This window comes from Echiichthys vipera (genome assembly GCF_963691815.1).
Source record: "Echiichthys vipera genome assembly, chromosome: 10".
NCBI lineage: Eukaryota > Metazoa > Chordata > Actinopteri > Perciformes > Trachinidae > Echiichthys > Echiichthys vipera.
The window spans coordinates 5,983,321-6,009,173 of record NC_139835.1 but is presented as its reverse complement, the minus strand read 5'-3'; the positions used below and the strand labels follow the sequence as shown (position 1 = coordinate 6,009,173).

The 25,853-nt window shown below is 42.5% G+C and overlaps 1 protein-coding gene across 1 annotated transcript; it reads right to left on the bottom strand.

Annotated features, from left to right (window-relative positions):
* Nucleotides 1-3,108: 3,108 nt before the first annotated feature.
* Nucleotides 3,109-13,822, bottom strand: slc40a1 (solute carrier family 40 member 1). The gene is made up of 8 exons (XM_083922268.1): nt 13,512-13,822; nt 13,320-13,387; nt 12,476-12,635; nt 12,017-12,132; nt 8,101-8,227; nt 7,477-7,725; nt 6,661-7,302; nt 3,109-6,229 (listed from the first exon to the last, which is right to left on the bottom strand). Exons 1-8 carry the CDS (start codon nt 13,543-13,545, stop codon nt 5,913-5,915), a joined length of 1,713 nt encoding a protein of 570 aa, XP_083778394.1. The 5' UTR covers nt 13,546-13,822; the 3' UTR covers nt 3,109-5,912.
* Nucleotides 13,823-25,853: the final 12,031 nt, after the last annotated feature.

Below are 25,853 nucleotides of genomic sequence, written 5' to 3'. Positions count from 1 at the left end.
CTGGCACATAAAGGTGCTTTTGTTTTTGTTGGTCAGTGTGTAAAAAAAAAAAGGATCAGATCCACTGTGAAAACCAGAAAAAGTCCAAGGGCGGCTGAAAACTTTCTATAGGCACTGTTTTCATGCACATACTGTATATGTGCAATTACACATTTTTCTATACTTCTACAAATTGAATAAAAATATAAGCTTTCTTAACGCCATCTGCCTCCTCCATCACCTTTTTACACAACAGCAGCGTGTTCCTGAGTCCAAACTCTGCCGTTCTCAGTGTTGTAACTGCTGAGGTCACAAGTGTAGATGATGATTCTCACGCTGTTATATAAGCAGGTGAACTGCGACACATTTCCACTTGGACTGTTGCTTTCAGAAAGAATTAGGAGTAAGAAATGAGCCAAAATGAAAGTTAAAAAGGACCGAAATCTGTATTGATTATATATTGTTTTAATGACAGCCTTGAAATCCAACCTGTGCCATGTCATATATGGGCTGCTTGGTTTGTCACATTATTGGTGCGGTAAAGTCAGGTCACACTCAGCAGACTCTTGAGTAACAAACGTCAAAGTCCTGAGTAAGCAGTCACAGAAGAAGGTCACGTTTTGTTCTCAGGGTTGGATGAGACTGCACACGTTCATCTCAGCGTTTTTCAGTTCCTTTCTCTGTCAGGTGCTCGGGCCCAAAGCCTCACACTGCCGCTGACGGAGCCATCGTGTCCTGTCAGGATCTGGTGATCACACTGGATCACCCTACACATCCATATCCAGTCATACGCTGTTTACCTGCCGCTTCTGTTCACACTGAATCATGTCTGATTGTTCATGTATGTACCAGAGGTGTGGACTTTTGGATGACTTGCAACTTGACTTGACGGAAAATGAGACTTGACTTGGAAGTTAAAGACTTATGACTTGAATGACTTGTCTGTATTCATTTTATATTTTTACTTTAAATATTAAGTATTCAAAATGTTTGATGCTGACATTACAAGTGTCTCCTTATCATGGCTATTTATCTATCCAAAATGAAACCCATTATAGATACCCATAATGTCATTTTGAATATCCCATAATACATTTTGACTTGTAAAAAAATGTCATTACGGACATCAGCAAATGGCATAACTAGTAAAAATGTAATTTCACATATCTGTAGTTAGAATAAGGACTAGAAAAAATACAGTTGTGCATACGGAAAAAGAAGGCACATAAAGCCACATCCTCACCCCTGAAGAAGGCACTTCAGCAGGCATTTTGGCTTCCTAGAGGGCACTTTCGCACACGTTTTCGCTCCTAGAGGGCACTTAAGCACATGTTTTGGCTCCTAGAGGGCACTTTAGCACATGTTTTGGCTCCTAGAGGACACTTTAGCACATGTTTTGGCTCCTAGAGGGCACTTTAGCACACGTTACTCCTAGAGGGCACTTTAGCACACCTTTTGGCATATAGAAGGCACTTTAGCACACGTTCTGGCTCCTAGAGGGCAGTTTAGCACACATTGTGGCTGCTAGAGGGTACTTTAGCACATGTTTTGGCTCCTAGAGGGCACTTTAACACACGTTTTGGCTTCTAGAGGGCACTTTAGCACACGTTTTGGCTCCTAGAGGGCACTTTAGCACACGTTTTGGCATATAGAAGGCACTTTAGCACACGTTTTGGCTCCTAGAGGGCAGTTTAGCACACATTGTGGCTGCTAGAGGGTACTTTAGCACATGTTTTGGCTACCATGAGGACACTTTAGCACACATTTTGCCACCTAGAGGACACTTTAGCACACATTTTGCTCACTAGAGGGCACTTTAGCACACATTTTGCCTCCTAGAGGGCACTTTAGCATGCGTTTTGCCTCCTAGAGGGCACTTTAGCATGCGTTTTGAATTTACGGATATCTGCAACAAATATCCAGCGTAGCTATTGAAATGTTAAAACGGCTTACCATTTGCTTCTTTCCAACTTTAAACCCCCAGGTATATTTCGTTGTCCAACTTCCTTCAGCCGCAGCTGACACTGAGACTCCAGCAAGTAATCAAACAAACTAATGTTAACTTGCGTGTGCCAAGCAAACAATCAAGTGTCTGTAATAAATACGCCCAATGTACAGCATATGTTAAATGACTGATGAAATTGAGCAATGTTCCAGCTTCTAACACCTGACTCTGCTATCAGCAGTGGTATCAGCTAAGTCTTATTTCTGATGTACCTTTGAAATTACACTTAAGCGCCAGCTTCAACAAAACCAGTGAACACAAGGCCTTGAGCGGAGACTGTGACCAGACACGCTAATGTAAGAGACAGAGCTCCTTCATATCAGAAGGTCTCGGCGGATGGTAGAAGTATTTTTCTCTTCATGTGAAAGATCCATAAAGAGAAGGAGATAAGCGCTGCACACTTATCTGGAGTCCCAGTTCCTGTCTTTAGACATTGGACTTTCGCTACAGTCAGCTGCCTTTACCCTCTCAAGTACGTATGTCTATGAAGCACTTCCACACTTTATACTTGATGACATCACACTTTTGACTTTTATAAGCATCATTCTGCCAGCACTCTAGTTTTTGGATTGGGGAGAGACTTTTGAAAATGGGCGTAGTTCCCCTTTAATGTTTTGTGCGTGCTTTGGCCTCAATACCAAATAAGATGAAGACAGTTCAAATAAAAGGTATATCTGTAAGTTATGTCTGATACAGAAGGAACAGCAAACAGGTTAAAACTGAACGCAGAGTCATTTTGTCTCACTGAGCAGTGCATTGGCATTTGGTGTTACAGCGGTAGCAACTCCTCCATCACAATACGCTCATGCTTTTATTTAGTGCATATCAGAAATAGTATAGAAATACATTAATAGTTAAAATGCTAAAAGGGCCACAAAATGCCGAGTCATAGCTCACTACCATGACCCAGGCCTTACCCTCTGTCACCTAAAAACCGGGTCACTCTTTGTGTTTTCAGCAGGCATTCAGGTCCAGATCATCCAGCTCAGCTTAAAGTGTGGTATGTGACCCCCCCCCCCCACACACACACACACACAAACACAGGCAATTGTGTATATTTTCTTTATTTAGGAGAACTCATGCAATACAAGCAGTACCAACATCCTTATATTCAGTGGAGTGTGATTATTACATAAAATGATTTCTTGATGATTTAATGCTTTTGTCTACTGAACTACAACAACACTGATAATATACACGGATACAAAATGTATATTGTCAGATTAAGGCAGTATGATACAGATGTATTCAAATGCTATTTCTTTATATACAAATTTCAAAAATCTTTAAGAAACCTCCATTTGACACACGACGTTAACTCTAGGTGTATAAAAACATGTAAAAAAGAAAGCAAAAAAGGTCAGCATTTACAGACAAACAGCATGACAACATTATACACAATATATATATATATATATATATATATATATATATATATATATGTATGTATATAGGTTTTAGCCTTTTCCAATTGTATACTTAAGTAAGTTTATACTGACTGACCGTTAATATACTGTAGTAATGGCCATGCGAGATATTCCTGAATCAGCAGATCAACGGTTGTAAGAGCCTTTCTTTCCCCATGTCCACACTGAGTTTGAGGTTACATGAAACCCGGGCTGGAACATGAACATGAGGCTCCGTTTGGTGAGTCTGCACCTCATGGCGCACCTGCAGACTCCCTGACTAAGCATTTGCAGCTAAAAAGTGGCCTTCTGTTCTCCTACATCTGGTGTGGCTACTTCTGTTTCCAACCTAAATATGCCCCCCCCCCCCATTACCAAAATCTTGGCCAGACTGGATTTTTCATGGGCAGGGTGCGGCTAGTCAGCATGTTGATGTAGCCGCATGGGTGCGTTTAACAGCCTTGAAGGCTAATTTATAATAAGGCAAGAGAAATCACTGAAGGTCAGAAGTGGAAAGGAACTAGTTACAGCTACAGTGGTTACTGTATTTAGTTGGATCTGTAAAGTCAGGTCAATTCTTAAAAGATGAAATAACACGATTCCTCTTCCAAATGAAAACTCAGAAGCACTTCAGGGGTTTCGCTGTTGCAGCCTTAGGGTTGCTTATGGTGGCTAAAGTTAGAAAACTAGGTACTGCTATCATTATGACTCTACTGTTTAACACTGTTTTATCATTATCCTGTTATTGATATACCTGTCCGCTGTTCAGAAAAAAAGTTACATGCAGTAACTTCCCTTTACAGCAACGCTACTTTCCAAATGTCTGAGTTTTAGCTGTTTGTGGAGACAGACTGTTCTTTTACGTACAGATCATTCGACAGGACAAGTAGCACGCCAAAGAAAAGGCCTGGGGCTTTCATGAGAGACTATGAAAACACATTCTAGACTAATACTGCAAGGCCAAATGTGTCCACCTCTGTTGAGGCTTACAGCAACAAGGACTGCAAGTGACTTAGTCCAGGTCCAGAGTCTGTTGGCAGTCTGCAGCGGTACACTGAGATCAGCTACGGTTTGCTGACTCAGCTCCATGGCTGACTGTTGAGGAAACAGGGGTATCTGAGGTAAACCTTTCCTCATGAGTGTTACAATATGTGCCTTTTTTTCTTTTTCTTAACCACAATCCCCCCACGGTGTCTGAACAGACCCACAGAAAGACTACAGAAGTGATTGAAGTAAGATTGTGCGGGGGGTTACAGGGGGAGTCAGGACTTCAACCTTGTGCAAAAATATTGATCAAAGGCCTGATCACGCTATGGTGTAATGACAGATGTCAATCACTTAAAGTGCCTGTGTAACAACAATCATGATTGAGAAATTACTCGAGAACATAAAAATCAACAAGGTGACAAAATGACACTATTAATGTAAACTATCAGAAAAAAAGTACAATCTCAGAGTGGGTTAGACATTTTCAGGTATACTAGGGGTGTATGAAAACATTAGTGGACCTACACAACTACTGTCACCTGACGTCGAAATATAGATTTGGAATGCTTCAGACATATCTGGTTTCCCTCACTTCCTTTTATGCCACATATGGACTTTGACTTTGGTAACTGAGAGAGCTATTGACAAGGGTGATTTCTCATTTCTTTCTTATGGCATGACTGCGAGCGTGCAGCAACACAACACTGATGATCGGATTATTATAAAAACCTCCGTCTGCATTTCCTGAAGAAATACAGTTGACTGCATAACCCTTATACCTGCATATTAAAGAGACTAGATCCCAGTTTTGTGTTTGGTTCAATAAACCCCCCCCCCCCCTCCAGAGGGAGACCTCCACGAGCCGCTCGTCATACATGTATATGGAAGCTAGGCTATCAGAGAACAGCTAGCAGACACAGCTACAGCACCAATGAACTGAGAGGAGGGTGTGGGAAACGGGGGATGTTCTGTCTTCCGGGGCGTCAGACAGTCGTCCCCCTTCATCCGAGCCTCAGCGCCTGCTTCCCTGCAAGATTTCTCCCTAATTTTGCCCTTTAGCTAGCTGAAGCACCTTTGTAAATTCTTCACAGCTAGATCTGGGCTGTTTGGAGAAGAATATTGCACAGTGCCATATCCCCTGATTTCTTTAACAGGACCCACGTGTGGGTCGCGAGCCTAGACGTGACGGATCCCTGTTTGACAGTACATGTATGTATGTATGTATCAAAGAGCATGGACCCACAGATGAGAGGCTGAGGCTCTCGTCTGATTCCCAGACTGAAGAAGTTAGTTAAACCCTGGCTTATCTAAAGTTTTACTGTGGACTGGTGTGCTACGACTGTCAGCTTTCTACTCAATCATTAACGCTGTATTCACAGCTGCAGTATGCATAGCATGTTAAGTTACCTTTCTCTGGTTTACGTTAGCATAAGCATCATTCTGCCAGCTACATGCAAAGATGTTAGTTAGATAAGATGCAGGTGTAGGGTAAGGCTTGAGAAATATGTACCCAGGACAGAGTCTCTTTGACGGGGTTAGACCGTGGTAGGAAGCGAGGGGCTTTCTACCGTCTCCACCTTTTGCTCCGGCGAGCAGCAGAGGAAGAGACGGCTGCCCAGGTTCTTGAAGGCGAATCCAAAGTACATTATGTGGCCCATGGCCACGAAGGACACAGAGATGATGACCAGCAGGCCAAAGGCCTCCGGGTTCGGAGCCAGAATCACCATGATGAAGTGCAGCAGGTCTAAGAGGTAATTCATGGAGTTCTGGACGCCGTTGATCACACCTCGCTCCGACTCGATCACATTCTCCTGGATGAGCTGGGTCACTGTCAGGTCAAAGGACCACAGGCCTGCGAGACAGAGGTCAACAGTCAGTCCTGATGGGACTTTTACAGCCACATTATAGTCCCTTTAGAAGGCAACAGTAGCTGCAGTGGAAAATATCAGGCAAATTATTGGAATCAAAGGTTGCAAATATTGCTCTGACATCCATGTCACACCCGCAGAGGTCTTGTGTGAAATTCTGGTTACGTATGAAAAGTTCAACCTGTGGACCGGCCTGTATCAGCTTGAGTCACCCTCAGGAAGTTATAATTCAGGAAACAGCCTTTTATCAGTTTATGAAAGGAAGTGAACATGCAAGTAAAGCATAAAAACTGAAATACCTAAACATAGTAATTTACTTTCAAATAAAACAATAAATGTAATGTATATAATCAACGATCGTTTGCAGAGTGGAGCTTGTACTCCAAAATAATAAATACAACACCTTTTTACTCACCAACTCTAGCAGCAATGACGCCAGCAAACAGCAGACTAACAGACATGTAGGACTGCAGGGGTGGCAGCTCTTCAGCTGGTGCAGCAGTAGTACTAGTGTTTCCACCGGTGAGAACGCTGGTGAGGCTGTGGTCGGCCTCGGGCAGCGTCTTCTCTCCGATCAGGTGGGTGTAAAGGTCCTGGAAGGGTGAGACGCTGAGGTCGAAGGGGCTCCCGGGGGCAAAGACAGAGACAACACACAGCATGAGGCAGCACAGCTGGGCCGTGCCTGAAATGAAGCCCGTGCGGATGAGGCCGCACTTCTTGCGAACCCAAGTGAAGGCGACTGTGCCGCAGATGCCTGACACGGCCGACGCCCCCATCAGCAGGCTGAGCACAGAGCCGTTAAGGCCCTGCGTGTAGGCGTAGCCCGTGGTGATGCAGTCGAAGCCCAGCACCGTCATGTAGAGGAAGGCTAAGGACATGCCGGCGAAGAAAATGTTCTGGTTGTAGTATGCCACCCAGCCGGCCTTCAGGGTGCGCAGGGGCTCGGTCGCCTGGTAGCAACAGCCGCGCCGCTTGGGAGAGTCAGGCTTGGCCACGACTGAGGTTTCATTCATCAGCGGCTGAGATGACTCCTCGGGACTCAGGTCGCTCTCCACATCTGAGAAGTGATGGAGAGGAGGAAGAAGAGAGATTTAGTTCTGTTCGGTCTGAATCATCACACAGGCCAAAACCCTCCAAACTCAACAAATGCGTGAGGTGCTTATCGCCAAAAATAAAGTACCAGGCTTTTAGTTTTTGGGACAAAACTCAAACTCAAGGCTCTTGCAGCTACCTTTCGGGGGGGTGCTGAGCTGTTTAAGCTCCTGTTGCTGTTCCTTCTGGCCGGCTTTCGTGGCCAAAGCCGGCGTCTTCTGGTAGACCTTCCACAGCAGCGCGTACTCCAGACACATGGAGCACAGGTTCCAGCCAGAGATGAAGCCGCAGCCGATGAAGTGGGAGCCAAAGGCCATTATCTGGCCCACCAGCATGGGGGCCAGAATGTTGGTCAGCTGGTCGATAATCCGCACTGTGGCATTCATGTCTGTTTAATAGAAGAGTGAAGGGGGGGGGGGGGGGGGGGGGTAAGTCAATATTAACAGTTTCTTTACACCTTTAATACTAAGGCTTATCAATGAGAATGTGATGGAATAGTTATATAATAATAATTTACATTTATATGATAGCAGGTTTGACTAAACTGATGGTACAAGCACAGCAGAATAATAAAGGTCATCAAGTGTTTTCCATCATGCGAGCAAATCTTTGAAATAGTAACAATCGGAGGAAACTGCAGGGATATAAAAGGTAAAAACGAGAGTGAGTCAGCATCTGTGGTTCAAAGTCTGAAGAGATCTGATAGCGGGTCACGTGAGACCTACATTCCATGATAAGCTAGCAGCGGGTAAGAAACACTGACCTGCCAACTTGCTGCTGTCCTGACCTGCCACAACCACCACCCAGTCCCTCTGGATGGTGATGGATGTAGCCGTACTGGCTAGGTTGGCGATGTTGGCGATGGTGATCACCAGAATATAGCAGGTGGTCTGAAAAACAAAATGAGGTTGGGTTTTTTTAGTGTATGTTATTGTGAATGTATTACATTTAATCAGTATCCCTTTTGAGTCATTAAAGGCCAAGCTTGTTCCTCAATCGTTCCATAAAGAATTAAAAACAACCAACGAGCCACTCAAAAATGCAATTTTTGACCCACTGGGTGGTTCCTTCATTACCATGAACACACATCTTTGTTTTTACCAAGCCCCCGCCACTTCCTGGTTGATCCAATATGGAAGTGCTAAAAAATGTCAGTTCTCTGAGTGTCCACTAGGGGCAGGTTTCATAATAGAGCAGTTTCTCATTGACCCCCATGTTAAACAGGCCGTTTTCACAGCATCATTAAACCTGTTTAAGGCCGGGGAGAAAAAACATTATAGTCTGTATAAATTCCGTCCCGTTCGGTACGCATGTCCCGGTTGGGTACACGTGTGTACCGTTCGGTTTATGAGGTGCAACGTAGCGTAAGCCTTCATGACCGCTGTCCTTTAATCTCAGCGCTAAGTCTCAGCGCGTCAAATTCCGGCCCGCAATGCTACGCACGCTCCCGCTCTTCTTCATGGGTTTTTGAAACCTCTTGGCAGCAGTTCGCTAAGCTCAGCTCTGTTTGTTCGTTTCTGTCTGGTTAAATCTGTGGTTAAATCACCACATCAACGTTTCTTTCTACTCTGAAAAAAAGAAAGGATCTCACAAAAAAACGCCAGTTAACCAGAGAACGGACAGAGAAGTTCTCGTTCTGTCACTGTGAAGCCTGTGTTTACTCTGCAGCCATATCTGAGTGTAGAGAGGAGAAGTTGATAAAAATCCTGCTACTCTGCATTTATGCTACGTTCATTTTTTGATGAATAAACTAATATTTCATATGTGCTTGTCAGCCTGGTAAAGTAACTAGTAACTGAAGTAATCAGATAAATGTAGCGGAGTAAAAAGTAGATTAGGAATAATTAGAGGCGTGGCCTCTTGAGTGACAGCTAGCCTCTGGCCGTCACTTCTCCTCGGGGGTAAACGTCAGCCAGATGGACGTATCTCCCTCCCCCCAACATCACATACATGACCTTTTTTGGTCAGAGGAAATGAGGCAGAGTAAAAGTCCGACAAGATGGAGACTCCCGTAGACGAGGACGATTGGATCAAGTTGAGGGAACGGACCCTGACGTAGATGCTACGTCGATTTTTTTATACAGTCTATGGTTTTGACTCAATCCCCCATTCAGTACAGCTAAACTTAAGTTGCAGTTCCTGGCCTTTTTGGCTTGCGACCCCACAAAATGAAGCAATATCTTCCTGCGCCCTTTTTCACAGTGTTAGTTTGGACATGAATTATAAGCAGTCCAACCAAAAAGTGATTTTTCCTTCTTGGATTGTTTCATTTGAAGGATATTTAGAGGACTGAAGAAGTGAAAGTATCCAGTATTTCCCAAGAAAAAAAAATAGTTTAGCTATAAATAACAATAAAATATAAATAAATTATCTTGGATCCCCTGAGAATCATCTCACCATGTTGGGAACCACTGCACTAAAGCAAGTGTGTATTAATCCACCGCTAAATCTAGTCCCCAACAAAGGCGGTATTGACTCCTGTTTGAGTAACCTAAGCCTCTTTCACACACAGTTCCCTGTAAATGACTGGGATAACCTTTCAGACACCACAAGTGATTTTCACTATTCACACATGCCATGGCAGCTCCAGAATAGATGAGGCAACACTTACTTTAATGTGTTTTCGTGATCTTCTTGAATCAGAAACACACATTGGATACATTAAAAGAGCCCTGGACCATCGGCAGAGTCTTGTAATTGGTTTTCATGTGAAAACGTCTTTCGTCATACGAACATAACCCTTTACACGCTTGTCACCTCAATGTTACTGCTTTCTAGAGATGCACCGATCCAGTTTTTTTCCCGATCTAATCAGATCAGATGGGCTGAGCGTATCTGCCGATACCTGATACCGATCCGATCCTCCTGTTGAATGAATGAAGTGTATACCTGTCCATGCGAGTGAAGACTAAACATTCAGCCTTGTTAAAAAGAAAGGTGACTAACACGGATTAACACAGATATAAATGTACTAAATATTATTTATGAACAAATAACAAAGTGTACATTAGCAGCATAAAGAAATAAATAAAAAAAGTTCACTGCAAACAGATATTTTAAGTGTCTAGATCGCTGTAACTGTATCACTGTGTATGATATTAATAAACAGAAATGACTGGATCCGAATGCTGGATCGGCCTCATTCATCCGATATCTGATCCGGGTATTGGATCAGTGCATCTCTGCTTTCATTCACAACGGAGGTAACTAGGTCTTGAGGTGAAATTAGTGCTCCTGATTTCCCTAAATATGGATTCCTGCTCCCATTCACACCTGACCCCCTGCAGGAAATGTTCCTGAACATTTCAGGGATAGACTGTTTAGATAATTATGTATGCAGTATTTTCATGGGATTTCTTTTATACAAAAAAACAAAAAAAAAATCAGGAAAAAAAGGCATCCTTTAAACAAGAATATATAAGACTGGTTTAGAGTATTCATTATAGTGTCACTGTTTGGTGAAAAGGCCTCTAACTTTGGTTATTTTTAAGATTCAGATGTTGGCATGACCATCAGCTTTATGGGTTGAAACCATTTCTAACTCTGTAACATCCAAAACTCCCAAAGCCCAAGTGCAGCTATCACATGTCCCCTTATCTAAACTAAAGAAATCAATAACTTTCTGTGAAAAAAAATAAATCTATACCGTTCTGTGAAAGGTAACTGCTCAAAAGAAAGAGCACAACTAATATAATACTCAGCATGTGACCTTAACTACAGCTGTAATAAAGAAGCACTGAAAAACAACGACAACAACAAAGCGTAGCAGGTTTTCTCTGGAAATGGCTCATTTCTTTGTTGATCTGTGTGTACATTGTAATGCAGCTGCTCTGGTCAGAGAAGCAACAGAATGCTTCGACAGGCGGGACCACATTTCTCTCTCCGTCATGTGACAGGCCTTGAAGAACCTGCTGACTACACAGCCTTCTACCAGACACTCAATCTCCTGTTTCCCCGACCTCCCTCCACCTCCACGCGCTCTGACACCGGCCGTCCCTCTAAACACTCTCACATGGCGAAAATCCCCCCATTCTCTGGAAACCCAAAGACGTCCTACACATGCAGAGGGCAACACTGAAGACATTCTCCCCAACAGAAAAGTATTTGTGTTTCCCAATCCAGTTTCCCATGACGGACGGATACCTGACTAGTCTGCAGCTCTGCATGTCGACCAGCTGCAGAATCCGGTCCGAATCTTTGTGGTAAGGCAGCGTTCATGAAGCCACATAGCTCAACGAGTGTAAACAAGCCCCTGACACAAACGTCATTTTCACCAAAAGACTGTTGAGGATGTGTACGTATGCTTTGTTTCCCTTTGATGTTGTTGTTTCTCGCACGGCAAGCTTTGTTTTCTTGTGATTACAAAGTACCATTACCAGTATAATACTCATATATTGGAATGCAAGAGCATCATGAGCATCAGGAATGAAGAAAAGAAAAACTGAAATAATGAGCAAGGCAATCTGTCAATTAAAGTTAGAGGAACAGTCAAGGTCCTCTGTGAGTGAAATGCAATCGTTTTGCTCAACTGTAAAAGCTGTTCACGCGGTCATAAATCATACTGACGCAGGAGTCCATATCAGTAAAAGTAAGCAACTTTCAATCCCGGGGTCAGAGTGTCCTACTTGAGGAAAAAGGTAAAATGCTTTAAGTTAAGCTGGGGGTGGGGGGGATCTTACCAGAATCCATCCATTGTAAAGCTCCACGAGCTGTTCTTTGAACTGGAAAACCACCATCAGGAGGATCCCACATAAGATGACGCAACTGTTCTGGACAAGCAGCGACGTCTGGGCCACTGTGGAAACACCAGGAGCAAAATTAGGGACAGAAATCTGATCAAAGACAACAGATATTCTGTCCGATAACTAGTTCATTGGAGCGCTTCCACAAGATGGTTGGGTACATCCCCCTCGCTGATCTAATCTAATAGTGCCTTTGCCAAATTCCTCTGAATAACCATTCCACAAGAGGTGCATTTAACTGTGAAAATGAGGGCGGAAACAACACATGTGCACACTGTATACTACACTATAATGCCAGTCCCTTTGAAAGGGCTCCGGATCACATTTACAAAGTTTGAGCAGTTAATTCATGACAATCCCTCAAGAACAGCTCCACTTTGATTTGTGCTGTCTTACCTTTGAGTCTGGGATTTTTGTCCACCCAGTCCCCAATGATGGCCCCCAGCAGCAGCACGGAGCCGGCCACCACCAGCCCATACACCGCCGTGAGCAGCAGGCTGTTCCCATACAGCTCCACCAGGAAAACAGCCACGGCAAAGTTCCACATTCGGTCACCCTGGCAACACAAGTTCAAATGATTTAAAGGCGAGTTTCCCCCTTTTTCTGGCTGAGTTTTATAGTTTTTGATGGAGATTGTTATTTTGTTTTTGTCCCTTCTATTGTCCCCATCGGTTTGTTTGTTTTTGGAGGCCATTGAGTTTGTCATTATCTTTATTGCTAGTTTTTATTGATTTTTTATCGTCTTAATGATGCATTATTTTTTTCTCCTGCTTTTTTGTCCAAGAAGCAGGTCTGTTTCTTTGGTTTGCCTTGAGTTGGGATGCATATGTTGTTTGTGTCTGTTTATATTTTGTAAAATAAAAAGAAATAAAAAAGAAAAAATATGATTTAAAGGCGAGGCTTGATTCAAGGTGAGGGCTGTAACTACCTGTGGTTTGCATAAATAACATAACAAGAGCCCTCTGTGCTTTCATGGGCTTCTTCACTTAATCTGCCCTTTAGAGCTATTTGTAAAGAGCAGGATTGTGTGGTGAGCTACACAGGGAAAACCTGTCATTTTGTATTGTAATAACAGTTATAATAGCACATAGTGTAACAATAACACATTCATCTTGTGTTACATTTACACACTGAAAAGCCACATAATGTCAGCCTGATGCACATGTACAGATATATAGAGGAGTGTCATTCAAAGAGACAACAGTGTGGCTGGCTGTAATGGTGTCAGTGTGTCACTTACCCATGTCGACAGCGCGTGGCCCATGTAAATAAGGAATTTAGCCGAAGTGAAGAAGTCTCGGACAGAATCTGTAAAGAAAGCAGTGAACGGTCAGGACGGTACACCCGCTGGTCCCCGTCCATCCTGCCCCGGTGTGACGGCTTCGTCTGGGGAACACTTTGAATGTGTCGTACGCAGTGAAATGTAACCTACCGCAGCATGTCTTCTTAGCTCCGGGGTTATCCATTTTACAGCTGTGCAAAAGGCGAGAAGAATCAAGTGAACGTTGTTGTTGTTGTTTTTTACGCTGTCTCCTCTTTTGTGATGTTGTGGAGCAGGTCGACCCCGGCTACCTCTGCGTCTCACTGTCGGTAACGGGTAAAAACCAACAAAGACACGGCGTTTCTCCCCCGTTCTCCTTCCCAAACTTAGCTATCACTGTAGCTGAAGTCGGAAAGAATAGTTGTATAGGCTAAAAGCGGTCGGTGTCAAGAGCGCGGAGCCGGGAGGACGGTTCTGCAGCGCTCCGGTGGACGGTTAGGTCTGCTCTGCTCCGTGTTTACGTCCCGCCTCCCATATACTCCCGCTGTCACGTGACCGGCCGTTATTTACATCAAAAACAAGCGCGCTCCTCCTCCCGCACGCGCTCCACTAAAACAGCTGGATCATATGTGAACAAAAAGAGCTGGATCATATCTGAACAAAAAGAGCTGGATCATATCTGAACAAAAAGAGCTGGATCATATCTGACCAAAAAAAGCTGGATCATATCTGACCAAAAAGAGCTGGATCATATCTGAACAAAAAGAGCTGGATCATATCTGAACAAAAAAAGCTGGATCATATGTGACCAAAAAAAGCTGGATCATATCTGACCAAAAAAAGCTGGATCATATCTGAAAAAAAAAAGCTGGATCATATCTGAACAAAAAGAGCTGGATCATATGTGACCAAAAAAAGCTGGATCATATCTGAACAAAAAGAGCTGGATCATATCTGAACAAAAAGAGCTGGATCATATCTGACCAAAAAAAGCTGGATCATATCTGAAAAAAAAGAGCTGGATCATATGGGACCAAAAAGAGCTGGATCATATGGGACCAAAAAGAGCTGGATCATATCTGAACAAAAAAAGCTGGATCATATGTGACCAAAAAGAGCTGGATCATATCTGACCGAAAAAAACTGGATCATATCTGACCAAAAAGAGCTGGATCATATGTGACCAAAAAGAGCTGGATCATATGTGACCAAAAAAAGCTGGATCATATCTGAACAAAAAAAGCTGGATCATATGTGACCAAAAAAAGCTGGATCATATCTGAACAAAAAGAGCTGGATCATATCTGAACAAAAAGAGCTGGATCATATGTGACCAAAAAAAGCTGGATCATATCTGAAAAAAAAGAGCTGGATCATATGTGACCAAAAAGAGCTGGATCATATCTGAACAAAAAGAGCTGGATCATATGTGACCAAAAAGAGCTGGATCATATCTGACCAAAAAAAGCTGGATCATATGTGACCAAAAAGAGCTGGATCATATCTGACCAAAAAGAGCTGGATCATATCTGAACAAAAAGAGCTGGATCATATCTGAACAAAAAGAGCTGGATCATATCTGAACAAAAAGAGCTGGATCATATCTGAACAAAAAAAGCTGGATCATATCTGAACAAAAAGAGCTGGATCATATCTGACCAAAAAAAGCTGGATCATATGGGACCAAAAAGAGCTGGATCATATGGGACCAAAAAGAGCTGGATCATATCTGAACAAAAAAAGCTGGATCATATGTGACCAAAAAGAGCTGGATCATATGTGACCAAAAAAAACTGGATCATATCTGACCAAAAAGAGCTGGATCATATCTGACCAAAAAGAGCTGGATCATATGTGACCAAAAAGAGCTGGATCATATGTGACCAAAAAAAGCTGGATCATATGTGACCAAAAAAAGCTGGATCATATCTGAACAAAAAGAGCTGGATCATATCTGAACAAAAAGAGCTGGATCATATGTGACCAAAAAAAGCTGGATCATATCTGAAAAAAAAGAGCTGGATCATATGTGACCAAAAAGAGCTGGATCATATCTGAACAAAAAGAGCTGGATCATATGTGACCAAAAAGAGCTGGATCATATCTGACCAAAAAAAGCTGGATCATATGTGACCAAAAAGAGCTGGATCATATCTGACCAAAAAGAGCTGGATCATATCTGAACAAAAAGAGCTGGATCATATCTGAACAAAAAGAGCTGGATCATATCGGACCAAAAAAAGCTGGATCATATCTGAACAAAAAGAGCTGGATCATATGTGACCAAAAAGAGCTGGATCATATCTGAACAAAAAGAGCTGGATCATATCTGAACAAAAAGAGCTTGATCATATGTGACCAAAAAGAGCTGGATCATATCTGACCAAAAAGAGCTGGATCATATCTGAACAAAAAAAGCTAGATCATATCTGAACAAAAAAAGCTAGATCATATCTGAACAAAAAGAGCTGGATCATATCTGACCAAAAAAAGCTGGATCATATCTGAAAAAAAAGAGCTGGATCATATCTGAACAAAAAGAGCTGGATCATATGTGACCAAAAAAAGCTGGATCATATCTGAACAAAAAGAGCTGGATCATATCTGACCAAAAAAAGCTGGATCATATCTGAAAAAAAAGAGCTGGATCATATCTGAACAAAAAAAGCTGGATCATATCTGACCAAAAAAAGCTGGATCATATCTGAAAAAAAAGAGCTGGATCATATCTGAACAAAAAGAGCTGGATCATATCTGACCAAAAAAAGCTGGATCATATCTGAACAAAAAAAGCTAGATCATATCTGAACAAAAAAAGCTAGATCATATCTGAACAAAAAGAGCTGGATCATATCTGACCAAAAAAAGCTGGATCATATCTGAAAAAAAAGAGCTGGATCATATCTGAAAAAAAAGAGCTGGATCATATCTGACCAAAAAAAGCTGGATCATATCTGAAAAAAAAGAGCTGGATCATATCTGAACAAAAAAAGCTGGATCATATCTGACCAAAAAAAGCTGGATCATATCTGAAAAAAAAGAGCTGGATCATATCTGAACAAAAAGAGCTGGATCATATCTGAACAAAAAAAGCTGGATCATATCTGAAAAAAAAGAGCTGGATCATATCTGAACAAAAAAAGCTGGATCATATCTGACCAAAAAAAGCTGGATCATATCTGACCAAAAAGAGCTGGATCATATGTGACCAAAAAAAGCTGGATCATATCTGAACAAAAAGAGCTGGATCATATGTGACCAAAAAGAGCTGGATCATATCTGAACAAAAAAAGCTGGATCATATGTGACCAAAAAGAGCTGGATCATATCTGACCAAAAAGAGCTGGATCATATCTGAAAAAAAAGAGCTGGATCATATGTGACCAAAAAAAGCTGGATCATATCTGAACAAAAAGAGCTGGATCATATGTGACCAAAAAGAGCTGGATCATATCTGACCAAAAAGAGCTGGATCATATGTGACCAAAAAGAGCTGGATCATATGTGGCCAAAAAAAGCCCTCCGCACACACACACACACACACACACACACACACACACACACACACACACACACACACACACACACACACACACACACACACACACACACACACACACACACACACAGGCAGTCTGAGCAACAGATGTTGTACAAAGATAACCTTGAATCCCATTCTGACTGATAATTCATATGCCTGCCCCACACATACAGTAGTTTATTTGTGTTTTTGCTTAGCAGTGGTGGGATTGAACACAATACTGTTGGACATTAGCCAATTTATCATAAGTACTATACTTAGGGCTGCAGATCTGATGACACGATCGTATGCAACTCATACCATGCCACCATAAATCACAACTTCATAGAGGCTCACCATATCATTAAAAAAATACTGTACAAGGAATCATTTAATGTGCTTACCTGTCTTGTTTATTTGTCCTAGACAGCCAACAGCATGAATCACTGCTTACTTTACTGTTATATTAGTAAATCATCATTTTAACTGTTATATTAGTAAATCATCATTTTAACTGTTATATTTGTAAATCATCATTTTACTGAACTGTTATATTAGTAAATCATAATTTTAACTTTTATATTAGTAAATCATCATTTTAACTGTTATATTAGTAAATCATCATTTTAACTGTTATAATAGTAAATCATCATTTTAACTGTTATATTAGTAAATCATCATTTTACTGAACTGTTATATTAGTAAATCATCATTTTAACTGTTATATTAGTAAATCATCATTTACTGAACTGTTATATTAGTAAATCATCATTTTAACTGTTATATTAGTAAATCATCATTTACTGAACTGTTATATTAGTAAATCATCATTTACTGAACTGTTATATTAGTAAATCATCATTTTAACTGTTATATTAGTAAATCATCATTTTAACTGTTATATTAGTAAATCATCATTTTACTGAACTGTTATATTAGTAAATCATCATTTTACTGAACTGTTATATTAGTAAATCATCATTTTAACTGTTATATTAGTAAATCATCATTTTAACTGTTATATTAGTAAATCATCATTTTACTGAACTATTATATTAGTAAATCATAATTTTACTGAACTGTTATATTAGTAAATCATCATTTTAACTGTTATATTAGTAAATCATCATTTACTGAACTGTTATATTAGTAAATCATCATTTACTGAACTGTTATATTAGTAAATCATCATTTTAACTGTTATATTAGTAAATCAGCATTTTAACTGTTATATTAGTAAATCATCATTTTACTGAACTGTTATATTAGTAAATCATCATTTTACTGAACTGTTATATTAGTAAATCATCATTTACTAAACTGTTATATTAGTAAATCCTCATAGTACCTCTCCAGGAACCATCACCTTATCGTGGTGGAGAGGTTTGTGTGTCCCTGTGAACCTGAGGGCTGTGTTGTCTGGAGCCCATTGCTCCTGGTAGGGTCTCCCATGGCAGAGTTGTCTCTGGCGAGGGGCCTGACTAAGAATGGTTCACAAAGACTCTATGGACAAACAAGGAAGAGGAAGAGAGACCCTGCCCTGAGGAAGCCCGGGGCCCCTGTCTGGAGCCAGACACAGGCAGCAGAAGCTGGCTCTGGGGACGTGGAATGTCACCTCTCTGTCCTGGAAAGGAGCCAGAGCTTGTGCAGGAGGTGGAGCGCTACCAGTTGGATCTGGTGGGGCTTACCTCCACACACAGTCTCGGTTCTGGAACCGTACTCCTGGATAGGGGTTGGACCCTATTCTTCTCCGGAGTTGCCCAGGGTGTGAGGTGCCGGGCGGGTGTGGGGATACTCACAAACCCCCGGCTGAGCGCCGCAGTGTTGGAGTTGACCCCGGTGGAGGAGAGGGTCGCCTCCTTACGCCTGCGGGTGGTTGGGGGGAAAACTCTGACTGTTGTTTGTGCATATGCACCAAACAGCAGTTCAGAGTATTCGGCCTTCTTGGAGACCCTGAATGGAGTCCTGCATGGGGCTCCAGTAGGGGACTCCATAATTCTGCTGAGAGACTTCAACGCCCACATGGGAAATGATGGAGACACCTGGAGAGGCGTGATTGGGAGGAACGTCCTCCCTGATCTAAATCCGAGCGGTCGTTTGTCAGACTTCTGTGCTAGTCACGGATTGTCTATAACTAACACCATGTTCGAACATAAGGATGCTCATAAGTGTACGTGGTACCAGAGCACCCTAGGCCAAAGGTCGATGATCGATTTTGTGATCGTATCATCTGATCTGAGGCCGTATGTTTTGGACATTCGAGTGAAGAGAGGGGCAGAGCTGTCAACTGATCACCATCTGGTGATGAGTTGGGTCAGAGGATGGGGAAAGATACTGGACAGACCAGGTAAGCCCATACGAGTAGTACGGGTGAATTGGGAACGCCTGGAGGAGGCCACTGTCCGGGAGATCTTGAACTCACACCTCCGGTGGAGCTTTTCTGGCATCCCTGTGGAGGTTGGGGGCATTCAACCGGAGTGGTCAATGTTCAAAGCTTCCATTGCTGAAGCTGCAGCAGTGAGCCGGGCCTCACGGTCTTAGGTGCCTCAAGGGGCGGTAACCCTTGAACACTGTGATGGACACCGGTGGTCAGGGAAGCTGTCCGACTGAAGAAGGGACATGTTATCCCAGAAGACTCCGGAGGCAGTTGCAAGGCACCGACGGGCCAGAAGGGCTGCCGCCTCTGCTGTGTCAGAGGCAAAGCAGCGGGTGTGGGAGGAGTTCGGAGAAGTCATGGAGAAGGACTTTCGGGCGGCACCAAGGTGCTTCTGGAAAACCATTTGACATCTCAGGAGGGGAAATGGGGAACCGTCCAGGCAGTTTACAGTAAGGAAGGGACATTGGTGACCTCAGCTGATGAGGTAATCTGGCGGTGGAAGGAGCACTTTGAGGAACTCCTTAATCCGACTAACACGCCCTCTTTTGTTGAGGCAGAGCTGGAAGCTGATGGAGAATCATTGTCAATATCCCTGGCGGAAGTCACTGAGGTAGTCAAACAACTCCACAGTGGCAAAGCCCCAGGGATTGATGAGATTGTCCAGAAATGCTGAAAGCTTTGGGTTTGGAGGGCCTGTCTGGGTTGACACGTCTCTTCAACATTGCATGTAGGTCTGGGACAGTGCCAAGGGAGTTGTGGTTCCCCTGTTTAAAAAGGGGGAACAGAGGGTGTGTGCCAATTACAGGGGTATCACACTACTAAGACTCCCTGGTAAAGTCTACTCCAAGGTGCTGTAAAAGGAGGGTTCATCCTATAGTCGAACCTCAGATTGAGAGGAACAATGCAGATTCCGTCCTGGACATTGAACAACGGACCAGCTCTCACTCTCGCAAGGATCCTGGAGGGGGCCTGGGTGTATGCCCATCCAGTCTACATGTGCTTTGTGGTTCTGGAGAAGGCATATGACCGGGTCTCTCTGGAGATACTATAGGAGGTGCTGCGGGAGTATGGGGTGAGGGGGTCACTTCTGTGGGCCATCCAATCTCTGTACACCAAAAGCGAGAGCTGTGTCCGGATCCTCGGCAGTAAGTCGGATTCATTCCCGGTTGGGGTTGGCCTCCGCCAGGGGGGGCGCTTTGTCACCAATCCTGTTCATGATTTTCATGGACAGGATATCGAGGCTTAGTCGTGGTGGGGAGGGGTTGCAGTTTGGTGGACTGAGGATATTGTCTCTGCTTTTTGCAGATGATGTGGTACTGATGGCATTGTCGGTCAGTGACCTTCAGCACTCACTGGATCGGTTTGCAGCCGAGTGTTAAACGGCTGGGATGAGGATCAGCACCTCTAAATCTGAGGCCATGGCTCTCAGCAGGAAACCGGTGGATTGCTTACTCCAGGTAGGGAATGAGTCCTTACACCAAGTTAAGGAGTTCAAGTACCTCGGGAACATGTTCACGAGTGAGGGGACGATGAAGCATGAGTTTGGCCGGAGAATCGGAGCAGCAGGAGCGGTGTCAATCTTTGTTCCTACCCTGACCTATGGTCATGAAAGCTGGGTCATGACCGAAAGAATGAGGTCGCTGGTACAAGCGGCCGAAATGGGTTTTCTCAGGAGGGTGGCTGGAGTCTCCCTTAAAGATAGGGTGAGAAGTTCAGCATCCGTGAGGAACTCGGAGTAGAGCCGCTGCTCCTTTGCGTTGAAAGGAGCCAGTTGAGGTGGTTTGGGCATCTAGGGAGGTGTTCCAGGCCCGTCCAGCTGGGAGGAGACCTCGGGGAAGACCCAGGACTAGGTGGAGAGATTATATCTCCACACTGGCCTGGGAACGCCTCAGGATCCCCCAGTTAGAGCTGGTTAATGTGGCCCGGAAAGGTTAGTTTGGGGTCCCCTGCTAGAGCTGCTGCCCCTGCAACCGGACCCTGGATAAGAGGCTGAAGATGAGTGATGAGATGTTATATTAGTAAATCATTATCTACTGAACTGTTATATTAGTAAATCATTATTTACTAAACTGTTATATTAGTAAATCATCATTTACTGTACTGTTATATTAGTAAATGTTCATGTTTTTCAGGAAATTGAGATCTGCACCCATGTCTGTACTATTATATTATATTATTTTATATACATATTATATTAATGTTGTACAAAAATATTATACTTTTTACTCTACTCCACTTTATTTTACCGTTTGTAATAATTTATTTATATTACCAATGATGTTAAATTATGTACAAAATACCCCTACATGTATTTATTGGTAATACAGAATATCCACTATCCAGTAATAACACTGAAAGCACACACTTTGCATAATGAGTAATTTGACTTTGGATACTTTATTTTGCTACTCAAAAATTCAAAACTTTTAATTTAATGCAGTATTTTTAGACCATGATATTTATTTTTACTTTTACTTAAGTAAAGGATCTAAATACTGTGCTAACTCATTGCAATGGTTTCTTCTTCTACATATTATCCATATATTTAACTTTTAAGCTAGGGTAAAGTAAACAATGTATAGATACTTAATTACAAGTTTCTTTATGCACGATCTTACTGAAGCAGAAGCACAGAAGTGTTGATGGGAAATTAGCAGTGACTTATATTATTTTATATTACTGTATATCATTTGAATATTATTACTGATGCATTATAACGTGTAAATAGCATTTTACTATTGAAGTTCATCAGGGAGGGTTAAAAGTAAATACTTTTAGGCTGTTTGATGAAGAGCAGAGGGGGAAAAAAATGTACTTTGGTATGTTGTATTTTTTTTAGTAGTAAACAAATAATAGCCTTAGAAATGTGTGTGACCTAATTTGGTTAAATAGAAAGTTCAGATATACAGTAGTCTTTGGTAATGTTACTGTTTTCCCAGAGTCAGAAATATGAAATCTTGCCTGCTGCCTGTAAAAATAGCAATATTTGCCTCTGAAATCTAGCAATAATAGTTTGAAGTGGCCTAACATGGACATACTCAAGTAAGGTACCAGTAGCACACAAAGTACAAATGTACTTTCATAATTTGTCATTTGGACTTCCCATCACTGACTGAATGTAACAGAGTATATTTTTGTTTTGAATCTGAGAAAGTGGTAAAAAGAAGCAGCACAGAGATTGCAAAAGTTAAAGATTAACTGAACTTGCCTGTTCATTTGATGCCACATTACACAAATTAAAGTTGAACATTTTGAACATTTTGGTCACAGAGACTGTTGTAATTGCCTTGACCCGGTTGTTGCAGTAGAGCTTGGCAGTAAACACAGAAAAATGTGTCCAAATCATCCATTTGGATGACTTGCAATTGTCCACCTGTGTCAACAGAACAGAATCCCAGCTATAATTACAGGCTGCATGGATCAGGGCTCCTTGGCCTCTATCCATAAAACGTCATAAACAATATGTTTCTTTTTACTGTACACTGTACCTGGATGCACAGTGGACTTTAAGAGGCTGTTATCAGCTGAAACCTCATGTCTATTCTAAAGTTATGTGTTGTGGAATTTCATTGGACTGGACTGACAGGAAACGCTGTCCAAAGATAACAAAATCCACCTACCAGCTCCTCGAAAAGCTCATAAATCAACATGTTATATCTTGTTTCTTTAATCCATACAGAAAAAACGAATGTAAAACAATCATGCTTTTAATCAGAATGATGTTGCCAGCAACCCAGCACAGACTACAGGAAGTTACTTCCCCAGGCCAGTGAATCATGTGGTTCAGATGGTTTATTTTTCCTCAGAGAGGACATTATTTCCCACAGTAGTTGATAGCACAAACAAGTAAGACACACAGAATGATACAAAGACACCGCAGGCGGATTTTTTAAGTAACATTAGAGGAGGTTATTCAGAGCATGTATGGCTAGCCCCCCATAAAACCACAACATCATTTTCACTGTTTGGTTCTGGACGTATTAGACAAACAGACAAACAAACAATAACACAATTCATTTTCCTATTAGGTATGATTGTTGATCGTTTCCATTCTTTATGCTAAGCTAAGCTAATCGTCTGCTGGAAAGAAGCTTAGCGTACAGAAATGTGAGTAGTATCAATCTTACCAAAATGTCAAGTCCTTTACTATTTCAGCTTCATCAGGTTACCAAAAATGACTTAGTATTACTGACTACATTCAGAATGCATAGAGAGGGTCCCACGGCTCATTTTTGCCAAGCCCCCACCACAGCCACTTCCTGGTTGATCCAATATAGAAGTGCCAAAAATTCTGAGCAGTTCTCTGAGTGTCCAGTAGTAGTTTGCACAATAGAGCAGTTTCTCATTGCCCCCCATGTTAAACAGGCCGTCTTCACAGCATCATTAAACCTGTTTAAGGCCTGGTAAAAAAAAACATTCTAGTCTGTATGTTTAGGTCATATCTCCATGACAACACTGAGGGGGCTGATTTTTTTGCACCAGTTTTTATTTGATTAGAGGTTAAAGTTTATGAATAATTATGGGTGTGGCCTCTTGACTGACAGTTAGCCTCTGACCCTCACTTCTCCTTGGAGGCTAGTTGTCAGGATTAGCATCATTAGCATGCTAACTCCATCATCTCGACCTGAACTGTGGTCATTACTGTGGTGGTGTTTCCATAAGAGACAAGATGGTTTGCTCTTCGATCAACTGAACAAACAGATGGTTTAGGAACACACCGTGTTAACATTAGCTCTGTTATGCTAATTAAATAGCCGCACTTGCACCATGACTTGCAATACAGCCTGCTATCTATGACAGACACACTAGATGCTAATCTGGAGCATCGGGAGGATTCTGGCCCTGTTTATCTAGTAGCGTGTTCTGTTAGCCTAGCTCCCGGGTGGTGGTGCTAATGTTGCTGATTCAGTATAAGTCAGGTATACGTCATCAAGATGGACCGCCCCAACATCACATCTATGCCCTTTTTTGGTGGCTTTCAAGATGGCGGCTCCCAGAGGTGAATATGATTGGATCAAGTTGAGAGAAATGACCTCTAGCTTTTATTATGTAACCCTTTTCCAGCCAACCAGCACTTGGGGTGGTTATGTAGTCATCTACATAATAATCTACATATAATCACACTATTTTATCATTAAGTAGGTATAAATATATATGAAAGCACATACAGCTGATGGCCTACTTATAAATCTGCCACTTATTATTTTTGCACATGTTAAAACCTCTGTGCCATCTCATCCTGTGAGGGAGCAAAACAGACACTAACAAGGAACATAAGCACATATTTTGAGCCAAATGATGACAATAGGCACAAAATCCTTTCGTGATGTATTCAAGGATCACAGAGCGCTCTCAGACGTTTGAAAGTCCGCACACATTGAGCTGGTACAAACAGATTACCAGCCGCACTATTAGTGGGCCAGTGTGTCAGCCGGGCTCAGCTACCTGTCATCAGCGGTTAGACGGCTGCTGTGTCATTTTGTGGCCGTGCCACCTTCAGGTATGTCTGCCCCTGGCGGGATCCTTTTTCAGCCCGGCTGTGTCACAACAAGCTGTGTTTACGGCGGCTATATTTGTACTTCCAGGACAGAAATATGAGAATGACTTGCCTCCTGTGGCCTTAAGTTGTGTGATACTCTCAAGCCACAGCTAAAGAAGGGATGGAGGTGGAGGGATGAAGTGACAACTCACCTGAAGGAGGGTGTGCGTGAGGCTGGATCAGTTTATTCATCTATTCTTCATGCAGGGCTTCTGTTCTTTATTTGCGCTGAGCTCTTAGACCTTGTTGCAATAGAGCTTAAAGGTACGGTACAGCTCCCTTGGTTCAACTATTTCATTGATGTTGGCCTGGAATAACTCAGGTCTCTCAAAATCTCATAACACTGGGCACAATAAGGCCAGCAGCCGTCTCAGTGACCATAGAAAACCAGACTCAGTGATTATAATTATAACCTTTACCCATTTTTGGAACATAACAGTGTTGTCTTCTTGTTTCTGTGGATATCTACCTCTACCCGGGACCTAAGACTGTGGTGTGTGCCTGACAGCTCCACCGGAGAACAATAAACATCAAAGGTCACTGTCCGGCTGTAATGACCTGGACACCTAACCCAAAATGACAGCCCTTGTTTCCAGGGAATGAAACGGTAAACATCTGACAGCTGTTTCGGATCAATACCACATTGCAGCAGCACATTACAGACCTCAGACAGGTGTGTTTGTCTGTCAAAGGGTGCTTGACCCACAGCTGGAGCAAGATCAACATTTGTGTCATCCAAGGTAACTTCTCTTTACGGGCTGTTGACCTCTGCCGGGACGTTAGGCCAGGCCCTGCTCAGACCAGCTGTTAACATGCGTCTTAGGTGATCAGATCACAAGTGGACAGCTCTAAGTACAGATGTGAATGGACCCGTGAATGGATCAGAGCGCTCAGATCACATTCAGAGGTGGTCAGGGCCGCGTATAAACACATTCCTTTCGCAGTGTGTACACGTGTCCTGGGCCACACTGAAGGCCTGCCTACTCAACTGTAAGCAGAACTATGTACTCTTTCACCTGCATTGTGCGTGACATCTGAGCTACAGGCAGCTCTGTGTGTTTTGGCCATTTTTTTTTT

Coding starts and splice junctions, on each gene's coding strand:
- slc40a1 (XM_083922268.1), bottom strand. CDS start 13,545: ATGGATAACCCCGGAGCTAAGAAGACATGCTGCG. Junction 7,726..8,100: donor GGACAGCAGCAAGTTGGCAG/GTCAGTGTTTCT, acceptor TCTATTAAACAG/ACATGAATGCCACAGTGCGG. Junction 7,303..7,476: donor GCTCAGCACCCCCCCGAAAG/GTAGCTGCAAGA, acceptor ATCACTTCTCAG/ATGTGGAGAGCGACCTGAGT.